Source organism: Ylistrum balloti, unplaced genomic scaffold (assembly GCF_031769215.1).
Source record: "Ylistrum balloti isolate Yb309-2 unplaced genomic scaffold, AGI_CSIRO_Ybal_v1 Utg371052, whole genome shotgun sequence".
NCBI classification, from domain to species: domain Eukaryota; kingdom Metazoa; phylum Mollusca; class Bivalvia; order Pectinida; family Pectinidae; genus Ylistrum; species Ylistrum balloti.
Genome location: NW_026782582.1, coordinates 184,859 through 210,376, shown reverse-complemented (window position 1 = coordinate 210,376; position 25,518 = coordinate 184,859). Strand labels below are relative to the sequence as shown.

General features: G+C 35.7%; 1 protein-coding gene across 1 annotated transcript; it reads right to left on the bottom strand.

Annotated features, from left to right (window-relative positions):
• Positions 1–871: 871 nt before the first annotated feature.
• LOC132560354 (lethal(3)malignant brain tumor-like protein 3) lies at positions 872–23,345 on the bottom strand. The gene is made up of 18 exons (XM_060225026.1): positions 23,135–23,345; positions 17,386–17,588; positions 14,932–16,560; positions 14,464–14,611; positions 14,199–14,334; positions 13,803–13,936; positions 13,445–13,527; positions 12,844–13,078; positions 12,396–12,490; positions 10,994–11,222; positions 10,425–10,507; positions 9,468–9,693; positions 8,594–8,696; positions 7,800–7,973; positions 6,989–7,180; positions 6,479–6,549; positions 4,497–4,741; positions 872–4,207 (listed from the first exon to the last, which is right to left on the bottom strand). Exons 1-18 carry the CDS (start codon positions 23,343–23,345, stop codon positions 4,079–4,081), a joined length of 4,326 nt encoding a protein of 1,441 aa, XP_060081009.1. The 3' UTR covers positions 872–4,078.
• Between the last annotated feature and the right edge of the window lie 2,173 nt (positions 23,346–25,518).

Genomic DNA, 25,518 nt, shown 5'->3' with positions numbered 1-25,518 from the left:
ACAGATGTTCATGTAGATCTTTCTTAATGTCGTCAGGAAGTGTAAATTTAACAATAAACATGGTAAAGAGATTTCATATCTCTCTTAATACGGATATAGTCTTGTTCCTTTGTGTTATAACAGGACCAACCTCTCCATACCACCACAATATCAATGTACAATTACATCAAACAAACAAACATAAATGGATTTCACACTTTGAGCAAACTTAACTGTTACATAATAATTAATTTATTAAAAGCCAGTATGACATGCTTCATGTAAATTGCTGAATGTGAAATGTTTAATGTGGAATGTTTTGATCAGGAAGAAGTTTTATTGAGGATAATTATTAGGTTTTTATAACAAGAGGTTTGCCCCGCCATCCAAAGATGCACAGATAGTAAAATACTAAGTTCTCTTCATCAAGGACGTCTTCAGTTCCAGCAGAAGAAGGATCTTAAAGAACCTGCTTTATTTTTACTACATGGCCCCACCGCTCCAGCCCTAGAGGGCAGGAACCAAATCTTCATACAAAATTGACCCCTTTTCACCCAAGCTTGTCTCAGACAAAATTGGGACAGAATTAATACAGTCCTACATAAAAAGAATGATAAACGATTTATCCTGTTTCCCCTTTCTGACCCACTGTTAATACAAAACTGATTTTCCTTCACCCAAGCATGCTTCAGATCAAACATGGACAATATCCTGCAATTTCTGAAAAACAAGATAGGTTTTAAAGAATTTAATATATTTAGCATAACACATTTCATATAAAGCATTAAAAGAAGTATTGAAATATATAGAATGTCCCCAACATAATAAACAAATAAACTACTCCTTAACATTTATATTTAACAACATTTATATTTAACAACAGAAGCCAACCAACATTTATTGTCCTCAAAAAAGACATTAAATCTGAAAATGCAAGTTAAAAATTCATTTTGAGATTAGAAAGTTTTCGTTTCCTTTTTCTGAGATGCCCCCATGATAACAATGTCTTCCAGTTAGCATATCTAAGGCAGTAGCAGACATTGTTTAAAGACAAGGTATGGGATCCCAGGGTATAAAAGGCTTGCAATCTGTCAAACCGGTTATCATTTCAATATTGAATGCTCCAAGTAATACTCACCTCTATATTATGATAACATGTGACCCTAAAAGAGTGCATTCACCTAAGGTACTTGAAGTTGCATGTAGCAATTGGTGCTTCTCAGCTATTTAAAATTATATTACAAAAATAGAATAAACAAGAGGCACAATGAGCCTGCATAGCTCAACTGGTATTCAATGTTCATCAAGATAGAATTGGTGTTAATATCAAAAATGTATTGACAAATACACCGTTGGCATTTGAAGTGGGCACATGCAATCAATTTTAACCCATATCCATGACATTAGGCTTCTAATACTCAACTCTCTGAACAGTAACAGTTACAACCTGGATCATATATTTCTTTGTTTCTGGAAACACCTTTCCACAAAATATCATGGTTCTCGGTCTTTTGGTTTACCAGAAGAAATCTTTTACAGGTTTAAAAAAATTTGATCCCTTTGACCTTCAAAATGGGTCAGGGTCATTGCTTTTCACTGACCTTGTCAGTCATCATCCTATGAACCTATCAACCAAATCCCATGCTTATGCACTTTTTTGTCAGTTAGATGAAGTCATTCAAAAAGTTGACCCCTTTGACCTTGAAGATGTGTCAAGGTAATTTTGTCAGGTAACAATGTATGAGCTCCATTTGGCGCTTCAGGCTAGGTGAGCAAAATAATAAAATTGTTAACAAAGCAATCTCCCTATATTCCATCACATATATCTCAAAACATGTGCAAGGAAACTGACCTCTACACAACCAATTTTACTCCGTCACTGAAGCGTTTGAAAATGCTGTAAAACATGCAAGTATTTGTTTACGTTTTCTCAATTATAGTAGTGTAAATGCTTGACTAGAAAAACACATGCAAAGTGATGACCTATTGTAGATTGTGTAAAAATTTGACCAGTGAACTTTCTGCTGGAAAAACAAAAAATTGAGCTTATAACACAAATTTATATCTGTACAAGCACAAGGAAGGGTTAGCTGTTATTATTCATTTGTTGATATGTTGTGTGTTTTTTCCTCCAAAACAGATTCTTCAGTCACTTAGGAAAAAAAAAAAAAATGATGCGAGGTAATGTATATTCTTATGCAATGTATCCATCTATATATATCTGTAGATTAGTTGTGCTGCACCATCATTGAAATAATGATAACCGGTTTGACAAGTTGCATGCCTTTTATACTGCGGGATGCCCTTACACCTTTCTAAGCAAGACTTGGACTTAAATGTCTGCCACTTCCTTAGATACAATGACCCGAAAATACTGTTAGCTAGGGGGAGGTCTTGGAAGCATTCTAAAAGGTATCTCTTTTTTTTTAAAACTCCACATGGAAGTTTTATAATTTGCAAAGTCAGCTTTAAGAGATATTTTCTACTGAGTTTAGGTTACGTGGAAGTCTTTAAATGATACAAATCAAAGAAAAAGCATATCACGTTTAGCATAAAGCATCTGGCATAAAGCAATTTGCATAAAGCATTTAGCATGTCGAACTGGCTTTCCATATAGATCTAAATATTAAAATAAAATCACATACAAATACAATTATGATAGTCAACAAGAGGCCCAAGGGCCTTAACAGTCACCAGAGTTACAATGGTTCTTGTAACATGTCATAAAGAAATGATTTTGTTATAAATGTAAGATGATTTTAACTACATTGTTCACATAATGCAAATGTAAACTGTGAATATCATTAACTGTTTTCCCATGCTTAGGCTTTTCACCAAGTTTGAATTAAAAGAAATTACACTTAAAATATAATTTTCCTATATAAACTCTTCCATCCATGAGCAATATTTAATAGTTTCCATCATATATGGGTAGTGAGAAGAAGATTTTTGTAATTATAGTCAATTTGACCCAATTTTTGGCCCTGCCTATCAGCCCCTGGAGGTCAGCCAAAGTCAATGTGTGCTTTTCATCAAATTGTCATCCTAAACTAATTAGTAATTAATAACAAGTTAAAAATTATAACTGAGTATGAACTATTTCCAAAAAACAGGCCAAAATGTAATTTTCCTATACAAACTTTAAATTCTACCCTCTCCCCAAGAGGGAATGTGTGACCTGGAGGTTCATGAAATTTACAATGGTGGTTAAGCACTTTAAGACCCTTCCATCCATACAGTTTACAATTTTGGTATGCCTTTAGCAATGGAAGATTTTTGTAAAATCTCATTAAATTCGGTTCAGGAGTTTTCCAGATGAAGTAAAAAAAAAATTATGATGTATGACGCTGGATAAAAGGCGATCGCAATAGGTCATCTTTTTATCATGTGACCTAAAAACCATGGCACAATCAGCTCCAAACCTTCTATCTTAACATTTTGTAAATAAAACATGTTGAAGCATTTTTAAGTTGTCCATCACAGTCCAATGTCACTGAACAAGCTAGCTCTCCATTCCTTTAACATCAGTTCTGATGTGAGAAGCTAGCTCTCTGTTCCTTCTATATCAGTTCTGATGTGAGAAGCTAGCTCTCTGTTCCTTCTATATCAGTTCTGATGTGAGAGACTAGCTCTCTGTTCCTTCTACATCAGTTCTGATGTGAGAAGCTAGCTCTCTGTTCATTCTATGTCAGTTCTGATGTGAGAAACTAGTCCTCCATTCCTTCTATATCAGTTCTAATGTGAGAAACTACCTCTGTGTTCCTTCTATATCAGTTCTGATGTGAGAAACTAATCCTCCGTACCTTCTACATCAGTTCTGATGTGAGAGACTAGCTGTGCTCCTGCTATGTTAGTTCTGATGTGAGTAACTAACTCTCTGTTCCTTCTACATCAGTTCTGATGTGAGAGGCTAGCTCTCTGTTCCTTCTACATCAGTTCTGATGTGAGAAGCTAGCCTCCAGATACCAGTTCTTTAAGCCTGCTCCTGTCAACTGGTTATGTTGCACAATGTACACTGTTCTCTCACTTCACAGACAGCTATTAATCACTAAACATTCAGTGAGGTTTTGAAAGCTAAACATCCAGTTATTTTTTAACACTAAACATCCAGAGAGTTTTTGAACATGAGAACACTGTTGAAGATTTTCAGAGCTGGCCCCAATTTCACATTCATGATTTTAACAATGTCTGTCTGAGTTATCAACATGAATGCTTCACCATCAATTTGCTGCAAAGTAAACAAAAATAAACATATTAATATCAGATATAAACTGTGAAGGTCTTCAAACTTCTACAGTTAGTGTTATAATGCCAATGTTGTTATAACTGACAGTTTGAAAGTATTTCCTTACATGGACCTGCAGCTTTAACACTGCCATCCACAAGTCCCTCAAAACTTGTTTTAGTAAGATATATAAAAAATCAGTAATCTATTTCAAAGCTGAATGTTGAATTCTTTGTCAACTTGGTATAATGCGATTCTCAGTGAAAAATGAATTATGAAAAGGTCCACAAACCTCATCCTTGAAAGCCTTGGCATGCTCCTCACAACCAGGAAGAGAACGGACAAATTGGGACACTTGATCTACATTCCAGCTTGACACATCGGAACCCTTCATTTTGTCCACTCCTGGGAGAAGCTTTGAGTGTTGTTCCCAACACAGGGGCAGGTCCTTATTGGGGTTGGGAACCATAGAGGACATGAAAACTGACTGGTGGATTCCACTATGTAGGTTGTTGGTGTTTTTAGAGTCGGTGGACACTACATAAACAGTCATTAAGAATTTATATATAGAAATACTTCTATCCATTAACAAACACTTCTAACCATTAACAAACACTTCTACCCATTAACAAACACTTCTACCCATTAACAACAAGAGTATAAGTGAAACTAATGAATGTTCCTTAAAAAACAACTTAATTGGACACAAATTTTAATAAAGAGTAATAATTCTGTAATCAGATGTTCGAACCCTGAATCTGGTATGTTTTACATCCATGTTAGTATGACCAATGTATTCATCAAATTTCATTGTCCTTGTTTAAATGAAAGCAAAGTTGGACATAAAACTTTTAAAAATGGCAATAGGCCTGTAACTAAGGGGTTGCAGACCCAGAATTTAATGCACATCCTTTTAGAATGATCAATGTATACATCAAGTTTCAGTATCCTAGTTTACAATGAAGTAAAGTTATGCTCATGAAATGAAAGTTTAATAAAGGTCAATCACTCTGTAATTTTCAATAAAAGGCAATTACACTGTATCAAGGGGTTGTGTATCCTTACATTGGTACTATACACATCGTTTTTATATGATCGATATATACAAACAGGTTCCTTTTCCTAGATTAAATGGAAGTAGAGTTATGCTCTGGACACAGAAGAATTGACAAAGGGCAATAACTCTGTAATTACGGGGTTGCCGGCACTTAATTTGGTAACTGCACATTCACTTAGTATAACCGATGTATACACCAAGTTGTATTATCCAAGTTTAAATGCCAGTAAAGTTATGTTCATGACATGTTTCAATAACAGGCAATAACTTTGCAATTAAGGGGTTGTGAGACCTTGCATGGCTGTGCAATTAAGGGGTTATGATCATGACATGGAAGCCATTTTGTTTTTCTGATCCCTCCCAAAATAAACGAGCACAAGGAGAGTAAAGATGGCCACCTGTGGAGCATTTTGTTTTTCTGATCAGACCCAAGGGAAACCTACATAGGTATTTTGCAAGAGAACTATCCTGCACTTCTCATGAAATAGCGAAAACAAACTTGCAAAGTCAAAATCAAGATGGCCACCTGTTGTCCATTTTGCTTTTCTGATCAGTTTTTGACAAAAGACATCATGACAGCCATATTGTAGTTTTGACCAACTTGAAGAAGTTGCTTGGACACTTATTATATTGATTATTTTAAAAGATATTTCCTGAAGAGTCTATATGACTCTGGCGTGGTTGTCTCTTGAAGACAACTTTCAGACAGATCGCTAAGAATAGATGTCAATGATCCCATACCCCTGTGCAATCTACCATATTGTCCCAAACCTGAGCAAGGCTAGTTCATGATTGATACAAATCTCTGAATAGTGTCAGTTTTCATAAGATTCCATTGCAACATTTACTTGTCTCATTGTGATTGATTCGTGCATAACATTGTCTGGAATTTACTTATCTATCTTACAGGTTTAACATCCACTATAGCATATCACTGTCACCAGGTGGTGTTGGAAACTCAATGGAAATTTGTTAACCAATCAGAGAGCTAGAATTGGTAATAACATCTCTTTCCAGGGGCTGCGACAGTAGGCTTAAATGTGACTGAGTTTAGTTCAGTCAAAAATTAGTGATATATTGATATACTGATATGTAATGAATCTGCAAATAAATCACTTTAATAATTAACAACATTATATCATGAGAGGAGGTGATATACATTGATTTATTAGCCTGAAGAAAAACAATTAAGTACACACCACTACCATAAAATTTACCTTTACTTTCCTTTTCTCTCTCCCGAGACAGTTTGTTTGGTCCTCGGTCACCCAGGTTTAAGTAGTAGCTCCTGTGGAGATAAGGTAAAGTTTTTACATGTCTCAAGGAGCTGCAAAGCCAGATTTTATTCCCCACATGCAGCTGTTGGTGTGAATATCTGAACACACCTGAATACTATGATGTAGATTTTCTGTGTCTTTCAATGTTTTTCAGGTGTTCCTTGTGAACAGAAAACTATTTTTGACAATGTTTCTATAACAAGAGATCCCAGAAGGATCATGGTGCCCACCATTGTTTGATCTTTATTTGCTCTTTGAAAGTTGGATCTTTTTGAACTTAAACAATTTTTTTTAATGCAGATTTAGAACTTAAAATATTTGACCATACCAGACTGACACCTATACATGAAAAAGAAAACAAATATTTTTCATCATCTGGACCCATTTTATTTATCACAGTCACATATATCTAGGATTGAGAATTCATTTTCTGCACTAGTGAAAACAAACCTTGGTTTCCGACCTCGCCCTGATTTGACCTTGACCTTGGAAGTGTCACCATTTGTTAAATGCTGAGGTTTATTCTGCATCTGCATCATCATGATGTTTTTCTCGGAAAGAGGACAGCCAGATACTTTATGATGCATGGTGAACTTTCCGGTAATATGACCAGATCCATCACAGCCTGGTGTGGGACATTTTCTACAGATAAGACAAGTAATTTAACATCAATGATATTTTTTATGTGTCACTTTGTTCATGTGTTCACTGGTAGACCTTAACTGTTCAAAAAGTCCTCAAAACATTCCGTTATCTCAGTTTGTATTTGACGAACTAGCGTAAATCTTCAAATTAAGTGTTGATATGAAAATTCACCGACCATTCGTCACAGTCCGGTACTTTCTTTTGTAACTCCCCGTTTACTCTTCCAAGTCGACCATTGAATTTTCAGACCAATTGTTTAGCTGAAAAGACTGACATTCATCTCAAGAAACTCAAGAAAGTTTTGAGCTGTAGAGGACTTTTAGAATGGTTCAGGGTCTATTAGTGGGTTTAAGTGGCTGGATAACAGCCTCTCACATGATATAGATCTCCACAACTTATTCCATCTGTATATGGGATATTTAAATAAGCCATGTTCACATGCTGGTCCTTACAACTAGAGGAAATACAATAAGTTGAATCTATTTCTCCATTTGTTCTAGAGCAATTAATTAATTAATTATTAAATGCTTTGACAATTTAAAATGTAAATCATTCAACACAATATGGAAAGGATCTCTTTCCCCCCTTTCCATAGAAATGTTTATACAAGAATTACTTGAGCTCTGGAGAAGATGGATATTCCATACTCCTTTGGGACTTTAGGGTGGGCGTGCCAGGAGGTGATGGGGCAGGGGTTTGGTTCACCTCCTCTGCCCTTGTTGACCCCAGTCTATCTTGAAGAGTCGTCTCCTTGTTGATATTGGAACTAGAGTATGGACAACCAAATGCACTGCAATAAAAAATGAGGTCCATTAGACTTAATGGTCATCTGACTATAAAGCCATATATATGATAGAGGCTATGGCCTGAATTACTCTTCAACATCTTACACAGAAAGAATTTGTCAGTTCACTCTGTCAATATCTGTTAATATGAAATCCTATTCATCAAGCATGCTACATAATGAATACCATGACCCAGGACCTATTGTTTGTTGAAAGAAGATATTATAGGTTTTCAACACATTTGACACTAGTGACCTTAAATGTAGGTCAATCATCTGAACAAATCCAGAAGCCCTTAATCAAATTATCTTACAGAACCTATATCATTAGCCTTGATCTTTTGGTTATTAAAAGAAAACCATTTAAAGATTTTAACATATTAGACCCCTATAACCTTGATTAGGTTCAAGGTCATCCATTTAAACAAACTTGGTAGCCCTTCATCTAAGCATGCTTCTGACTCAATATCAGCACCCTTGAGCTTTTGGTTATTGACAAGAAGTTGTTGGAAGATTTTGACACATTTGACCCCTGCTTGACCTGTTGTCCCCCCTGTAACAACTTCCTACTTGACCTGTTGTACCTACCCATGACCTTTCTGTGGTTGTTTATAGATGCCACCTACCTGTGGTGCCCTGTGTACTTGGCTCCCTTTATGTGACCAATCCCCTTACAGCCAGGAGTTGGACAACCTCCTTTCTCAGCTGTGTCCACCAAATCTACTGGACCTGTTGACATGTTGTTTATATAAGTTATTAATGGTGTAAAGCTCAGTTGTACTCACTAAAGTGGCCATTAGTATGGTAATCAGACTTTAAAAGAATGGGGATTGAAGTTCTAAATTGAAAGCACCTCAGTGTGTGTATACAACATGAATGAGCAATGATAAGGATATGGCTGACAGAAGGGGTAGATGGGGAAAATTTATGTAGTAAGGGTACTTATTTATGTCTTATTTATGATAGGGGTTAGAGGGTCACATTTTCTTATTGAAGGTAGAAGGGGACTCATCTATGACTTACTTAATGGAGGGATCAGAGGGTGGCATGTACTTACTTATTGGAGGGGTTAAAGGGTGGTTTGTACTTACTTAATGGAGGGATCAGAGGGTGGCGTGTACTTACTTATTGGAGGGGTTAAAGGGTGGTTTGTACTTACTTAATGGAGGGATCAGAGGGTGGCGTGTACTTACTTATTTGAGGGGTCAGAGGGTGGCATGTACTTACTTATTTGAGGCGTCAGAGGGTGGCGTGTACTTACTTATTGGAGGGGTCAGAGGGTGGCGTGTACTTAATTATTTGAGGGGTCAGAAGGTTGCTTCTACTTACTTATTGGAGGGGTCAGAGGGTGGCTTGCACTTACTTATTGGGAGGGGTCAGAGGGTGGTGTGTACTTACTTATTGGAGGGGTCAGAGGGTGGCTTGTACTTACTTATTGGAGGGGTCAGAGGGTGGCTTGTACTTACTTATTGGAGGGGTCAGAGGGTGGCTTGTACTTACTTATTGGAGGGGTCAGAGGGTGGCTTGTCTTATTGCACCAGCCTGGCGGGTGGATGTCTGGACAGTCATCATCCAGCCAGTAGTCAAATGTATCTGCCCAACCGTCAAAGTGGATCCTGATGAGATGACAATCCACTGCTGCCACAGTCGCCACACGAATAAGGAGTGAATTCCGTTTATCTACAACTTCTAGTTTCATTCCAACCTTAAAACCCAATGCTGCTCTCTGAAATGTTACAGAAAATAAATATGATAAAGGCTTAACCATGCTGCTGGCTTCCAAAATGGTCACAAATCTTACTTCATAGAACTGATGTAATATCAAAATCCTTTCATATTTACATTCAGAGAGTCAAGCAAAAAATTAATTGTTTATGACCACAAGGTATTGTCACGATACAAAATCCTTCTGAAGTACTGCTACCTTCCTTCTTTTATAAAAACTAGAAAATGTCTGTAAGACATGAATGCCCCCCCCCCCCCCCCCCATGTGAAATAATAGTGAAAGGTCCGAAAGAGATGATTTTGTTAATTTGTATGCAACTATGTACAACTTAAGTTTCATACTTAAATTGACAAGTTGATTTAACATACATGAATTTGGAATTTTGTTCTCTGGAAAAAATGAGGGAGTATATTAGTTCCTTATGCCTTAAAACCCACAAGTACCAAATTATGTAGAAATAAGATGATGTTCCTCTTTTTTGAGTTATCTCCCCCTGGTGGCCATCTTTTTTTAGAATGCCAAGAAATTCAACACTGCATGAGGTCTTTCCATACTTGATATTTGTATGAAGGTTCATGAAAATTGCCTTCCGAATGAAGTTGTTAGGTGGTATATACTGATTTGGGACGTGACACGATGCGACGGACGGACATGGGCAACGCTATATGCCCCCGGCCATAAATGGTGGGGGCATAAAAATAATGTAACCATGGAAACAACAGTGAACTTACAGGTTTAAAAGCTCTGGCAGGGACAGCCACTGACTTAGTTTTAGCTAGATAACTCTCCCAAGTAAAATCTGTCTCCTTCCAATCTGAAACAAATATGGTATCATTATCCTTGATTCAATTTCATGCAAAATGGTCAGCATAATATCGAAAACCTGCACCAATTACATTTCCACATTATATGCATCCTTGATACTCCAGGAGTTACATTAAGTATTGCTTTCTGAACCCCAGGAAATTTGAAGGGAAAACTGAAGGTAGCATGTGCAATGTTGATAAAATAAAAGGACTATTTGATCCTTTGATGTTCATCAATCTAATCTTAAGGTCACATAATGTTTTGTTGTATTGGCTTTAATGTTTGGTGTCGCTTCTTAGTAATCTTCAAAGGGGCATATCAGTCTGTGATTGGTCACCCCTTCTAGACCAACCAAATTACTCTGCTTGTGCTTTCATTTTGCCATGAGATGTTCCAGGGGTGCAGAGAGTGAAAGCGATTTGTAACTCTTGGGGTATCAAGAATACACAATATGAAGGGTGAGTGTTGTAATGATAAAGCTGTGAGAACTGACCACAAGGAAGGGAGAGTTGTGTGTTGTTTTCATGACACCAGCCAACAGGGTGAATGTCTGGAGATGCAACATCACACCAGTAGTCGTAAGTATCCTCCCACCCATCAAAGTGCACCAGTATTTTGTCACCAAGTGTGTCGGCCACAGTGGAAACACAGATTAGGTTGTTATTTTTCTTGTCAACAGCCTCCAGCTTAGAGCCCACTCGAAATGCATTGGGGGTTACATTCTACAACAAAAACACAAAAGGCTTTGAAAGTTACATTCTATAATGGACAAAATTTTCATCTGTTTATTTAATACTTTGGAAGTATCCATTACATTCCAGGGTTCCAAAATATAAACAGATAACAGAAAATAATCACTGAAACTGTATGCATCAGACATTGGTGTTTTCCGAGGTTCCTACAGCTTTTATCAATCAATTACATTTAATGGTATTCTAATTTATTCCATAAAACATTAAAACTTAATTCTCAACACAGCAATTTTTTCAACACAGCAATTTTTTCTATAGATTGTATTCTACCTAAAAAGCATTGGGCTTACACAATCACAAAAAGGGGTGTCCTTAGTAAAACCATGTACACGAAAGTTTCTATGTGAATTCTGGATGGAAAAATAACAAGAATTTTTTTTTTTTTCATTTACAAATCTACATTTATGTAGTAAATACAATTAATGTTAGTTTAATCCCCTAGCACTTGCTATTGTAGAAAACTCTGTAAAAATATTATTGACAGGGCAACCTATCCGGTATAAATATGAAGTGTTTTCACAAATCTGGAATGTGCAACCATGATCTTAAGTTTTGTCAAATTAGAGTAACCTCCCCTCAATCAGTGTGATGAAGTGTTTGATATTTGAACTAATATTACGTGAACAAAACCAAATGTAGTAAAGATTCAGTCAATTCTATTGTGGGATTACAGGAATTCCTGTGTTCGGGGCTTCAAGAAGCAACACTAAATAATTTTGAAAAGATGTTATCAATACCAAATTATAGAAAGCTATCGATAGTTGATGGAACAATCGACAATAGATATTAAACTTAAAATTTCCTATGATTTACTATTGACACAATGATATTAGAACATATTGCAATCTAGCTATAATCTGATATATTCTTTTACCTATAGTTATAACTACCTATCACTAACAGCCATATCTTTTCCTCCATTGCTTAGAAATAGTGTTTTTTTCATTTCTCTGCAACAGAGTCCTTGGTTGAAAGACTGAGGTTTTGACTAGTGCACACATCCTCTTTCCCTGAAAAAACGGGGGTGCTGAAAGGTGTAGGTGCACTTATTATGTCAAAGATGGTAATATGATACCGAATGACAACTGTATATAATATGGTGGTGTTCCCTCACACATAGAGAAAGTTCAGTGATGGACTTACCTGAGTTGGCTGATTCTGGAATAGATGCTTAGGAGCAGGTATGGCTTTAGCCATTTTTAAGTAGCCTGACCAACTGAAGTTTTCTGCAGTAAAACCTGAATCAGACAATATAACACATCATTTCACATTCAAGAATGCTATTCTTTCATACAATGGAAACAAAATTTCAAAATCCAATGTTTACTCCGTTCAATTGAATGTTTTCCAAAAACATCTGAAAACAAATTTTAAAATGGAAAATGAAATGTAAGATAAATTTCTTGGTTAAAGTGAAGTTTCACCAGGACAGGAAATATTCATATGTTTCTTCATTTTAACAAATTCGGAATATAAACACATGTAAGTGATTGTAACCCAAAAAACATCCCTCTGACCTGTGACATTATTTTATTCAAATTAGCTATAAATGTTATCTTATGGTAAGAAACATCAAACCCTTTTCTTTCACCTTTTGGGGGTTGTAGAACTCTCTCATGTTTATCACAAAATCCAACAGGGAAAATCCAGGCAGAATCTGCATTGGCCCAGAAGTCATAGCACTCCGAGTAGCCATCAAAATGAAGTCGCAGTCGGTAACCACGGATCTCAGCCACACTTAAGACACAAAACAGGGACTGATGTTTCGGGTCGATTCCTTCCAGCTTCATACCCACTTTAAATCCTATGCGAGACTGAGGGAAAGGCTGAAACAAAGACAAGACTATCAGTAATAAATGCTTCAGGGCAATGCTACAACATGTTTAAAATATAAAAAGTTTATGTATGGCAGACGATAAATGATGATGGATAGAGCGATGCCTACAGATCATAAGGACCTTTGGGTAAATGAATGACACATTCAGCTGTAATTGGGCCATTATGTTAAGGTAGACATTAACAGATAACTTATCCTGGTCAAAAAATAATTGAGATAACTTTCCTGGGTTACAAAAACAATCTAAAAACAACTACAGAAATATTGTCTTCATCAGAGCATAACAAATTGCAATATGCAATTTCCTCCATCCTTGTTTTTCAAATGTTTGTTTCCAGAAAAACTGGCTGCCTACCTCCTTGAAGAGCTTGTCTGGAGCTGCCTCTCCACCTTCTTGTTCCAGATAGTTCAGCCAAACAAATGCTTTAGATTTTCTCCCTTTGACAGAAAACACAAAACAAGGAAAATAAGACTTTATATCTTAAAGTCAAATCTACTGCATCATTGTCACCAATATTAAAGTTGTAAAATACAAACATTTTAAAATTTGAAGAACAAATTCAAAATTATTTAATAATATAATGAGATCTAATCCTCTAAACATATAGTTTTTCTATTTTTTTCCTCAATAAACTGAAATCTTCATTTCATCTCAAGTCAGAATGTTACTCTATATTGTGAAATATGAAATGCTACACATTTTTCTATCTCACCAGTTGCCAATCCTTTAGGATAAACTTCCTCTTCCCCTTGTCCTCCTTTCATTAACAAGAGCTTTCTCTTCTTCTTTTTCATCCCCAGCACCATTTTAGACATCACATTCTTTTTGACACCTTTGCCATTTTTTCTACAAGAGTTTTACAACAATGAAAAACTACAAGGAAATTTCCAAGTTACATCTTTTTAAAGATGATAGGAATAAACACTTTTTATGTGTAAAACAGTTGACAAAGACCAATGTTATGTAATGGGACTACATATAGCTTACTTTGAATTTATGACAATGTAGACAGAACATTCATCCATATTTCTCAACATCCTTCAAACAAACTAATGCTTTGGAAATTAAATTTACAGAATATTTCAGAATAAATTATTTCAAAGCGTACTTGGATTCATATGCCTCCATACATGCTTCAGAGCAAATATCTCCAGAGTTTCCAAGAAATTCACTTCGGAATCCATACTCGCCACAGTTAGTACAACAGCATACATCATCTTTATCTCCATCGTTGGCAGATTTGTCTGTTAAAATGTAAAACCTTATTCAGTACACAAAGTATATATCAAAATACATGTGAATTTTAAGGAAAAAATTCCATTACTGCCTCAATTTCAACATAAGTTGGTATTTCGATGTTCAGTTATACTAACCTTCTGTTTTGATTTCAAATGAATTTAATAATTTCTTGTTGCCTGATTGCTCGTTTGTGTTTTCAGACTCGCTACTTGTGTTAAGGGTTTCTGGACATTCAAGGTCCTCAGTAACCACTTCAAGAACTCCGAACTCGTTCATCTTAAACTGTATAAGAAAACAATGGTTATCCACATTCAATGAATGAAGAAGTGACAATCAGAAACATTTGTAGATCTATTATTGTGTAGATCTTACTTTGATACCATTATCTTGCATTTGTTTTCTGAGTTGAAGGAACTACCTGCTTGAAACTATGACAAAAGCTTTACTTTCACCTTTTACGTAAGTAAGAAAATTAGAAGTTACAGGGTAGGTTTTTGACGACCCTTAGAGCATTGGTAAATTTTCATTTTTTCCCTTGTTCTTAACCTGATGAATTTAAATTTTGAAAAGTCTTGCTGTATAGAATATATATGTACACATACCTTCAGATTGCTGCCTTCTAAAGATGCCACACCATTTTCCCACTGCATTGAATCCATGACATCAAAATCTGCCACTGGGGCTGGTGTAGTGGCATGGTCTGTGCCTGACTCCTCTGATTTGACTGTGTCAGACAGAGATGTTACCTCAGTTTTGGAATTGACAACATCCTTTTCCCCTTTGTCACCTCTAGAATCGGGCACCTGTTCTACCTCCATTGGCGAAAGTCTTGTTTCCGAGGAGTCTGCCTCCTCCACTTCAACCTCTACTTTTGGTTGTTTGCTTTCATCAGACTGATTTGGTGTCATTTCTGACGTTGTATCTTTTGCATCAACTTCAGAAACAGCCGTTTCATTCAACTTAGTTTCTTGGGACAATTTCACAGATACTGTGTCATTTGAACTAGAAATACTTTCCTCAGAGTTACATATCACAGTTCTGGGCTCATTACTGCGGGATTTTTCCTGATCTTGTTCTGATGTACATTTAATAGCACTGTCCTCTGCCTCAGTCTTTTGAGTAGCGTTGACTATGACATTTTCTGAGTAGGTGGGAGATTTATCCCCATCTCCAGAACCTGTGTCGGCATCAGTGGCAGGCAACTGTGTTGGCACACTTTCATCTGGTTTAACTAATGTATCTGTATCAGTGTTGGAATGTTTAACACTAGAAATGTTTTTGGAATCATCATCCTCTTTTTCTTTTTTGATATTTTCTATGATAACACTGGTCTGAGTTTCATTACTTGATGACTGGTCGTTGGGCACTTCGTTTGACACTGGAGCCTGTTTAACAGCTGTGCTCTGGTCTGATGGGACACTGCTAACTGGTGTTGAGACTGTGGTAGGAACAGCATTTATTGCTGCTACCAAAGGAATAGTTGCAGATGTTCCTACAGGGATTGTTACTAAGGGTGATGCTGAGGTTGCTATGGGGACTGTTGTTGGCACAGCAGTCCTCATAGCAGCTGCTGCTGTATTTATGGGAATAGTTGTTGTTGCAGTTACCAGTGGACCAGTCCTCAATGGGGATGCAGCAGTAACCATGACAACTGCACTTGTATGTGGCCTTGTCATTGATGTGACAGGGATTTTGTTAGAAGTAGAAGTAAATTGTAAGGCAGGACTTGCTGAGGTCATTTGTACAGACTGACCACTAGCACCCATCTGAATAGCCTGACTGTTAGCAGTCATTTGTATTGCTTGACTGTAGGTTGGAAGCCTTGGAGGTGCCTGAGACACCAGAGCTATAGGCTTACTCCCTGGAATCATTTTCCCTTGCTGTGTTGGATTATGAATTGCAAAAACATTTGGCGATCCGACTTTGAGCTCCTGACCTTTGGCCCCTATGATAGGTTTGACAGTCCAGGCTTGTTGTAAAGGAACTCCACCTGCTTTTGTTCCTGGCTGTATCTGATTCACAAAAATCTGTCCCTTGTTGTTTTGCAATATCTGCTGAACTGGTGCTCCTTTACCTGGCCGAACCTGTAGATTTTGAGGATTTATTTTTGTTACCATCTGGGGGGCGAATTTCTGTTGCACGGTGATGGCCCCAGGGGGCAGGGCTTGAGCCATGATTCCTGGTGGAAACTGAGACAAAGTCACTTGGGTCATGGCAACTTGTCCAGGTACCTGTACAATTATTGATTTAAAGGAACAAAAATATTAAAATTAAGTGTTTTTATCCTTCTGTGGAAGAAGGGGAAATTTCAGAAATAAGGGTAAATCTTTATGACATACAAGAAGATAACATGAATGAAATATGACAATGCTGAGGTTACGTTGATATTTCTTTTTCTTGATAGCATGATTTGGAAACATGTTATATAAAATATACTAATTAGCTCTGTTTTGGGGAAAGTTTTCTCTGCTTTGGGGAAATTTCCCAATGTTTTAAGTACATTTTCTTCATGAGGACTTGGTTTATGTTCAGAAGGGAAAACATACCTCCTGAGGAATACTATTTCGGTAGTACAATTTGTCTAAATTAATCCCTGCCATTATCTAATTCCTCTGAGAACCTATTGATATAAGGCTTCAAACCATGCTTTATCTAAGATGAAGTTTACAGATTATAACAAATTTGACACCTATGACCTTGAAAGTCATAGCCTGAAAAGGCCAAGATCCATCATTTATACAAAACTTCCAAAGCATGCCTCAGACCAAAACTGGACAATATCCTGCTATTCCTAATGACAAGATAGATTTTAATGAAATTCATTGTTTTCTCTATTGGGCCCTGCCCCTCTGACCCTAGAGGGCTGAGATCTACCATTTATTCAAAACTGTTTTCCTTTACCCAAGCATGCAATATTATCTTACTGTCTTGTATTTGCAGCTTTATGCTGCCATGTGATACTATTGTCATCAGACAGTACATTATTGCCCTGTATAGTGATATTATTTCACTGTGACAATATTGTCTAGTTCTATGACAGCGCTGTCCTAACTCACCAGTTTGCCCCCTTGAGCTTGAGGCTGTAGCTGTATGTGCTGGGGCTGCATTGCTGGGCGCATGATAGTCATGCGTGGTTTCATGGTGATGGTACCCCCCGACTGCTGCACCTGGTTCTGTGCAATGAAAGTCGCTGGAGTCTGGGTCCTCATCTGTGGTATTGATGTTGGGTTAGGTATCTTCAGTTGGGCCTGTTTACCTGCTAAACACAAATCACCAACAAATGATATTAGAAAACATGATCTCCTTCGATATTGTTTAGTGATGGGAAACCATTAATAAAATCCATAAAAAATTATTTGTTGAAATCAAAAAAGCTTTCAGATGCAGTCAGCTGGTTAAATAATTTTTTGTGTACTTCATATTCAGTGAAAATAGAGTGCTTTCTCTCTGGCAGTAATACTCAATTTGTTGCCACTTTAACCTCAAAGACAACACTAAACTAAATTTTGCATACAGAATAAAAGACCATTGTCATCTTCATGAATCGTTATATGACCATTACTTTTGCTACACCATAAAAGAATATTATGTATTAATGATCAATGATGATAATTGAGTTGAGTTGAGAATATATTTGATCACTGTCCTATCACTAATTATCAACATAACTAAATATACAAATAGAATCTTGGTTCCTTTAAGCATTTAAACAAGAGGCACAAAGGGCCTGCATCGTTCACCTAGTATCTAATGTTCATCAAAAATACCATCAATTTTTTTTTTTTACAAATACATTAACATGTGCACTATTGACATTCAAAGAGGGCACATCCAATCAATATTAACCAATTTCCACATTTCACAAATGTTGTCAGTCTTCATACAAGAGACTTACTAGCCAAATATCATGCTCTTAGATTTTGGTTCCAAAGAATGAGTCATATCAAGGTTTAAACAAGTTTGACCCCACAGACCTTGAATATGGGTCAAGGTAATTTTTTTCGGAAGATTTGTCAGGTTTCATCCTCTGAACCTATCAGTCAAATATGCTTCTAGGCTTCTGATTAATCAGATGACAATTAAAGATTTAAACAAAATTTATCCTTGTGACCTTGAATGTATGTCAAGGTCATTTTTTCCCTTTGGACAAGGTGAGCTAACAAAAATGTGTATTGGATATGTTTCACTTATATTCTTTTTAAAGATTTGCAGTAATTTAAAAACGAAATGTCATTTTATATAGCTTTTCATTTCAGGTAATCACATCTTGTTTTCTTCACAAACATGTATAAAAATGAATCAATTTCCAAATCTATACCATGAAATTTTTGATGCAATGACACACCCACATGAGGACACTATTACATTTTTTGTAACTCTGGCAAGCCTTATCAATTTTATCCACCTTTCATAGAAATCACTGAAATGTTTAAATATGTACGCAAGAACATGACATAAGAAAATATGCTGACAAGCACAATAACACATTTGAGGATGTGAGTTAAAAACTTCAGTTGGCGTAGTATGATCCATTGATTTTCACAGTAAATGGCAGTGCAACCCAGAACTAATGACTTGTTTGGGGAACATAAAACAGGACCCTAGAGTATTCAAATCTAAAACAGGCTTTTAGATACATCAAATGAGCCATGAACTACAGAATCCCTTTCTAGATCAAAACCAAGTATAGATTCTTCTCTAAATATCCTTTACCATGTTATATTGTAAGGTCCATTCATGTTCATAAGACATCGTATGTAAAGCATGTTGATTTCCTACTGTAGCAGAAGTGATGCTCGTTAATACTAATAATACCAAGCAATGCATGTCACATACAGCAATGTAGAGAGATATGGGGAAGAGTGGATTCTCTTGCACGCTTCAAAGACTCAGAAACACAAATACTGGATAGAACTTTCATATTTTCCCACGAAACATTAAATCAAACTGAAGCATGTTTCTACTTCTGTGTAAAATATATGAAACTTCAAAGGACTTAACATTATATTAAGTGTAATTCTGCCAGTCTTTATGGTTAAAGTCGTTACTTTCAAATAGTTTAATGAGACAGAATTTGGTATCATCAAATATTTCTGTCTGAGACAACCTTTTTTGATTATTTAAAACAAGGTAAAGCACCGTGATGTGGTAGATTTCACACCACAAAATGCATCCTGACCAAATAAGGAGAAGAGAGTTCTGCTTTGAATGATGGAGAAAATGTAGTTGTTTCCTTCTCAAGTAAGTTTTGTTGTCAAATTCATGAAAAATCAATAAATATCAATCTAAATGAGGTATTGCCATGAATATTTATAACTTCGATTATAGGCCATCAAATAAGTTTAATTCACAAAAATAATAAGCAGATGTAAAGCTAGGACGCCAATTTTGCAATCAACAAGGTTTTTGGGTAAAGATGCATTTTTTTCCATAGTATTATCAGTAGAGATTTTCAAAATATTGTTTCCAAGAATCTCTTGGCTATGATTTTATTCACCAGGTGTAATTATGATGTCCTGCATTACATTCGGTTTAGGATCCGAGTCTATATTACATCCCAGACATATTCTGTTACACGGATATACCTCTCATACACTAGGAGATTTTATGTTAAATGCAATAGCATGCAAAATTGTTTAACAGAGAGTCTGTGCTCATTTCATCATCAAAATATTAAATCTATTACAGAATATAAAGACATAATGAAGACATGAAATGTTCTGTGCATCCAAGGAACAACTAGCAAATATAATATGTAACATGCCTCTTATCCACTATTTGTTAAATGTACACCAGTCTTTCATGTATATCCTGAAATTTCTTATCTTATATGAAGCTAGGAATCTTACATTTTGGTCATATTTGAAAGTATTTCATCGCGACGAAACGATGGACACTAAACGGCATCAATCAATCCAGCAAACCTTGGTTAAAATTGTAAAATTACTGCACTATATTTTGTCGGTGGTCAATCTTCAAAGCCATTTTGTTGTAAGATATTCAAAGACTTGTAATTTCCGATTTGTTCCCAATAAATTCTGTCATTTCAAACATTTTCAATTGGCTTATGTAGTTGTCTAATATCTGGGACATAACACTGGGCTTATATCATCGCCACTCCACCAGTATATAGGTCATCTTTGGCATTGTAGTCCGATAGTGCAGATGTGTGTTAAACAGCCGTAAATGACCTGTGATATGCACGTCAAACATGTCTTAAAACATATACCAATCTACTCGTAAAAGAAATAAATCCCTTGTAGTTTCAATGTCTGGGATGTAACATTAAAACACAATTTACACAAGCACCAAATGATTTAATTTCTTTAAAACATGTTCAGAAGTTTTTCGTTACATTCACAGTGCTGGGGACATAAACCACTTTTGTGAGGATATACACAATCACATAGTGGAAATAATACACAATTTAATGTCATTCCTAGTATATCTGTGGATGAAAAACATTTATGACACAAAAAGTAAGGTCAAGGTGCAAATTTTTCAAAATGTTTTAAACATAAATTAATGTACATTTCTGAAAAGTAAATGCATTTCCTTGATCTCTTCCATTCTTATTCCAATCTTAATCCATTCACCTTGTCTTAATAACACTGAACAAAACAGATATGTGAAAACACCTCTCGACTAACAAAAAATGGCATGGTGTCCATTCCAAATGAAACGTAAAATAGAAACTGTGATGTAAATATTTCATAATGTTACAAAATGTTTTGGTAGTTATAGCCTTGTTTGAAGAACTTTCAATTGATTTTATAAATATTTCATTCAACAAACAAGATTTGGTGATATATTGAAAAGGACCCACGTAACATAAATTTCATGACGCCAAATTTTGCCTCCAATATAAATACCTTAATTCGGCCAGTCTTTATGGTTTAAGTTGTCAAAAGTTGACAAAATTTTGAACTTTCCTTTGCAGAATCCAAAATGGTCAAATCGAAGCCATTTTGTTTCTTCTAATCAGTCCCAAAATTAAACCAGCTGAAGGAGAGACCAAAGGGAACATATGTATCAATTTAAGGACATCCATTCAGTAGTTCTTAAGAATAAGCAATAACAAACTTTACTAGGCAAAATCCAAGATGACTACCTGTCAGCCATTTTGGTTTTCTGATCAGTCCCAAACTCACACAGGTACAAGGAGAGACCTAAAGGAACATATACAAGAAATTTGAGAAAGATCTATAGAGTAGTTCTCAAGAAACAGTGATTATAAACTTTAGACATCAAAATCCAAGATGGCCACTTGTGGGCCATTTTGGTTTTTTTTCTGCTAAGTAGCAAAATCAAACAGGCATGGCATAGAAATTTGAGAAAGATCCATCCAGTACTTCTCAAGAATAGCGATAAAACAAACTTTTGAAAGCAAAACCGAAGATAGCCACCTGTTGGCCATTTTGTATTTCTCATCAGTCCCATAATTAGATGGGCACAACTAGGGACCAAAAGGAACCGATATATGAAATTTGAGAAAGATCTATAAAGTAGTTTTCAAGAAATAAGAATAACAAACTTGCAAAGTCAAAATCCAAGATGGCCACCTGTCAGCCATATCATGTTTATGATCAGACCCAAAATCAAATGGGCACAACTAAGGACCAATGGGAACCTACATATGAAATTTAAAAGAGTTTGATAGCTTAGTTTACAGAAATAGCAATAACAAACTTAATTGAAAAAATCCAAAATGGCTGCCTGTCTTCCAATTTGGTTATTTTATCTGTCCCAAAATCAAACAGGCACAACTAAGGACCAAGGGGAACCTACATATGCAATCCAGTACTTCTCAAGAAATAGTGATAACAAAAATTGTGAGCAGACGGATGACAGATCATGGACGCAGAGCGATTTGCTAGACTAAAAATTTGCTTTATTTCCCCTATTAGGCCTTGCCCCTCCTGCCCTATGAGGCGAAGACCCAATGTTTACATATAATTGATTCCCTATCACCCAAAAATGCTAAAGACAAAATTTGGGCAAAATCCAGGTATTCCTACAGGAGTAGTAGGATTTCGAAGAATTTGTTCTATTTTCCTTAATTGGGTCTGCCCCTCCCTATGCAGCAGGTAGAGACTAACCATTTATACAGACAGATGCTGCAGTATGCCATAAGCTCACTTGTCTTTTAACAAGCTATATTATGTCCAGCACTTGTTTACACTTAATGGAAAACTACAATGTAAATGAGTAAGAAGGTTGTCAATATTCACATTATTATTACAAGGTGATATATTCAAGCTGTATTAGAGGTAATATAACATATAAAATGAGGTCTGAGCAAAATGACATTTCCCTAAATTATCATTTAAAGAATCAACAATATGCATGCTCTAGGATTCATTTCAACGAAACATTTCTGTACAATACTGCCATCAAAACATACCAGGGTTTTTTTCTCCATAAAACTACTGCAGCTCTAGCCTTCAAACAGATTTCAGAGAGGAAAATAACAAAATATTCCAAGTTTGTTTTGATGCTTTTAGGAGCAGATTTTCACAACAATAAGGCTGAGTTACTGATCACAACATCTTCATGTAAATTTAGTGCTATGGCAGATGGAAAGCAGAGCTGCCATGTAATCACCATGAGAATAAATCAATACAGGTCTCCAGTCTAGGTTGCTGGACTAACATTTTTAGTCTCTGCCTTGTGTGTACATCTACATGTACACATGAATGAAATAATTATACACTGTATACACATCAATAGTTAGACTGAAAATTCTAATTTTGCATATAGCTGAATTATTAATACATCTAATCAAGAAATGAAAAATAAACCTACCGTTTGATATTGTGAGACTTAATGCACTGGGAAAATTAGCTGAAGACGATGGGATTACGGTCACAGGAGTAGCTGTCATTAATGGAATGGAAGGGGTCGTCATGGTAACTACAGGAAGCTGAGCAAGCGGTTTAGTTGTCTCCAAACCATCAGTCTTTGCCTTTTTGGCTGGTGGTGGGCTTTGCTCATTTGGAGGCTGTGGTGTAGACATTGCTTTTCATCTGATGACTGAACAAGAGAAAAAAAAATAATCTGGTTTTGTGAAATATAATTGTTAGTAGAAATTTAAATCTGCACTAACACATCAAATAGTAATTGTACTAGATCTAATATACTACTTTATGATTTTATATAACAAGAGAAATTTTTATATATCATTTTGAAAAAAAAAAAAACATCACAATATATATATGTGTATAAACCTGGCATGAAACACTTGAAAATTTTAGATGCATGCATTGGTCAACTTTTGTGAAATTAATCATGATCTTAAGTATGTTGAAGAAGAGGCCCTTCGGCTATAAGAGTCATCCTTCATCAAGGATGTATAAGAAAAAGCAATAATAGTACAAGTAAACAGTCCAGATTCAGAATTTTTTAGTCTACGGTTGGAATCATTCACCTATTCTACAGCTTACACAGAAGACTTCTAAGGTTCATAAAGTCATCAATCTCTGCAAGTCTGAAATCTTATTCCTCAAGCATGCTACTAAAAAAACTTCCTAAATCCAGCTCCATAATCAAGAGAAGAGTGGTTCAAAGTCACTGATTTGAACAATTTTGGTAGCTTTTCATTCTAGCAAGCTAGAGACCATATATCATGACCCACTAGGAACTAATGCTTGTTGAAATAAATTAGAAGTGTTTAACATATATTATCCCAATGACTTTGCAATCCTAAACCCCTATGACTGGGTAGATAACAATCCTAAACCCCTATATCTGTTCAAGTGAATGAACTCAACCAATTTACAATTTCAGAGGGCAATAAATGTGTTAAAATCTTTAAATGACTTCTTTGTATTAATCAAGGCCAAGGGTGCTGAGATGGTACTGAAGCATAGTGGGAGGAAGGACTACCAAGTGTGTCAAAACGAATTACTTTGATCCTCTTTCAAAGAGGTTATACATGTTACAATCTCCAAATAACTTAATGTTAATAACTGAGCACACAAAGCAAATGAAATTTGTTCTATAGTATAATTGGGTGAAGGGCTACCATATTCATTCATATAATTGACCTTGACCCTTTTTCAAGGTCACAGAGGTCAAATGTATTAAAAATCTTCAAACAACTTCTCAATAAGTGAAAGGCCTATTGTGTTTATGTTAGTCCTCTAGCAAGATGGGAAATATGAAGGACTACCAAGTTTGTTGAAGTAAATGATCAAGACCCATTTTCAAGGTTTGGAGAGTTCAGATGTGTTAATATCTTTTAAACAACTTCTTCTTGATAACCAAAAGGCCAAGGGTGCTGATGTTGGTCCTGTGACATACTGGGATGAAGGGCTTCAAAGTTTCAAAGTCCAAATTAATAATCTTGGCCCACTTTCAAGATCATGGGTCAAGCATGTTAAATTATTCAAATAACTTCTGTAATGATGAAAAACGTCCAGGCTATTGATAGCAGTTGTTTAAGGTTATTGGATGAAGAGCTACCATATTTATTGAAATGATTGATCATGATCAACTTGCAAAGGATGCTGCAGGACCAATATCAGCACCCTTGGCCTTTTGGTTATCAAGAAGAAGTTGTTTAAAAGATATTAACAAATCTGAACTCTCCAAACTTTATTTTGACTTTTGAAAAGAACTTGTTTAAAGTTTTTTTTTACAAACTTGACCCCTATCACCTTGAAAGTGGATCAGGGTCATTGAGATGAACAAACTTGGTAGCCCTTCTAATAATAAGGCAACATGGACAATATAATTATTTATGCTATTATAATTAATAATATCTAGCATGTGAGGATGCATGTGCATGGTGTAATGTCCATTGTTTTTAAATAAACACAAAGAGGATAGATTTCCAACAGTATAATCTAATAAGGCATAATGTAAAGTTTTGCTCCATCTTTTGATAGAACATTTATTACTATGTGGAAGCATCCTTCCTGTTTCTTTTTTCATATGTTTTGATTAAGGTTGGATAAAAAAAAATCAGCAAAGATCTTCACTATCTCTCTGGAAAAATCCATCCTAATTGACATGTTGTTTCCCTGAATTATCATTTACTGGTTTTTGAAATTTAAATACTTTTTTGCATTTAATTCAATTCATTTTCTCTCTTCTTCTTTTTTTAAAATGAAACCTTAGCCTTTATATGCTATCTATGCAAAATTAAAATGCAGAAAATGCATGACATCCAATTTTTCAAAAATATA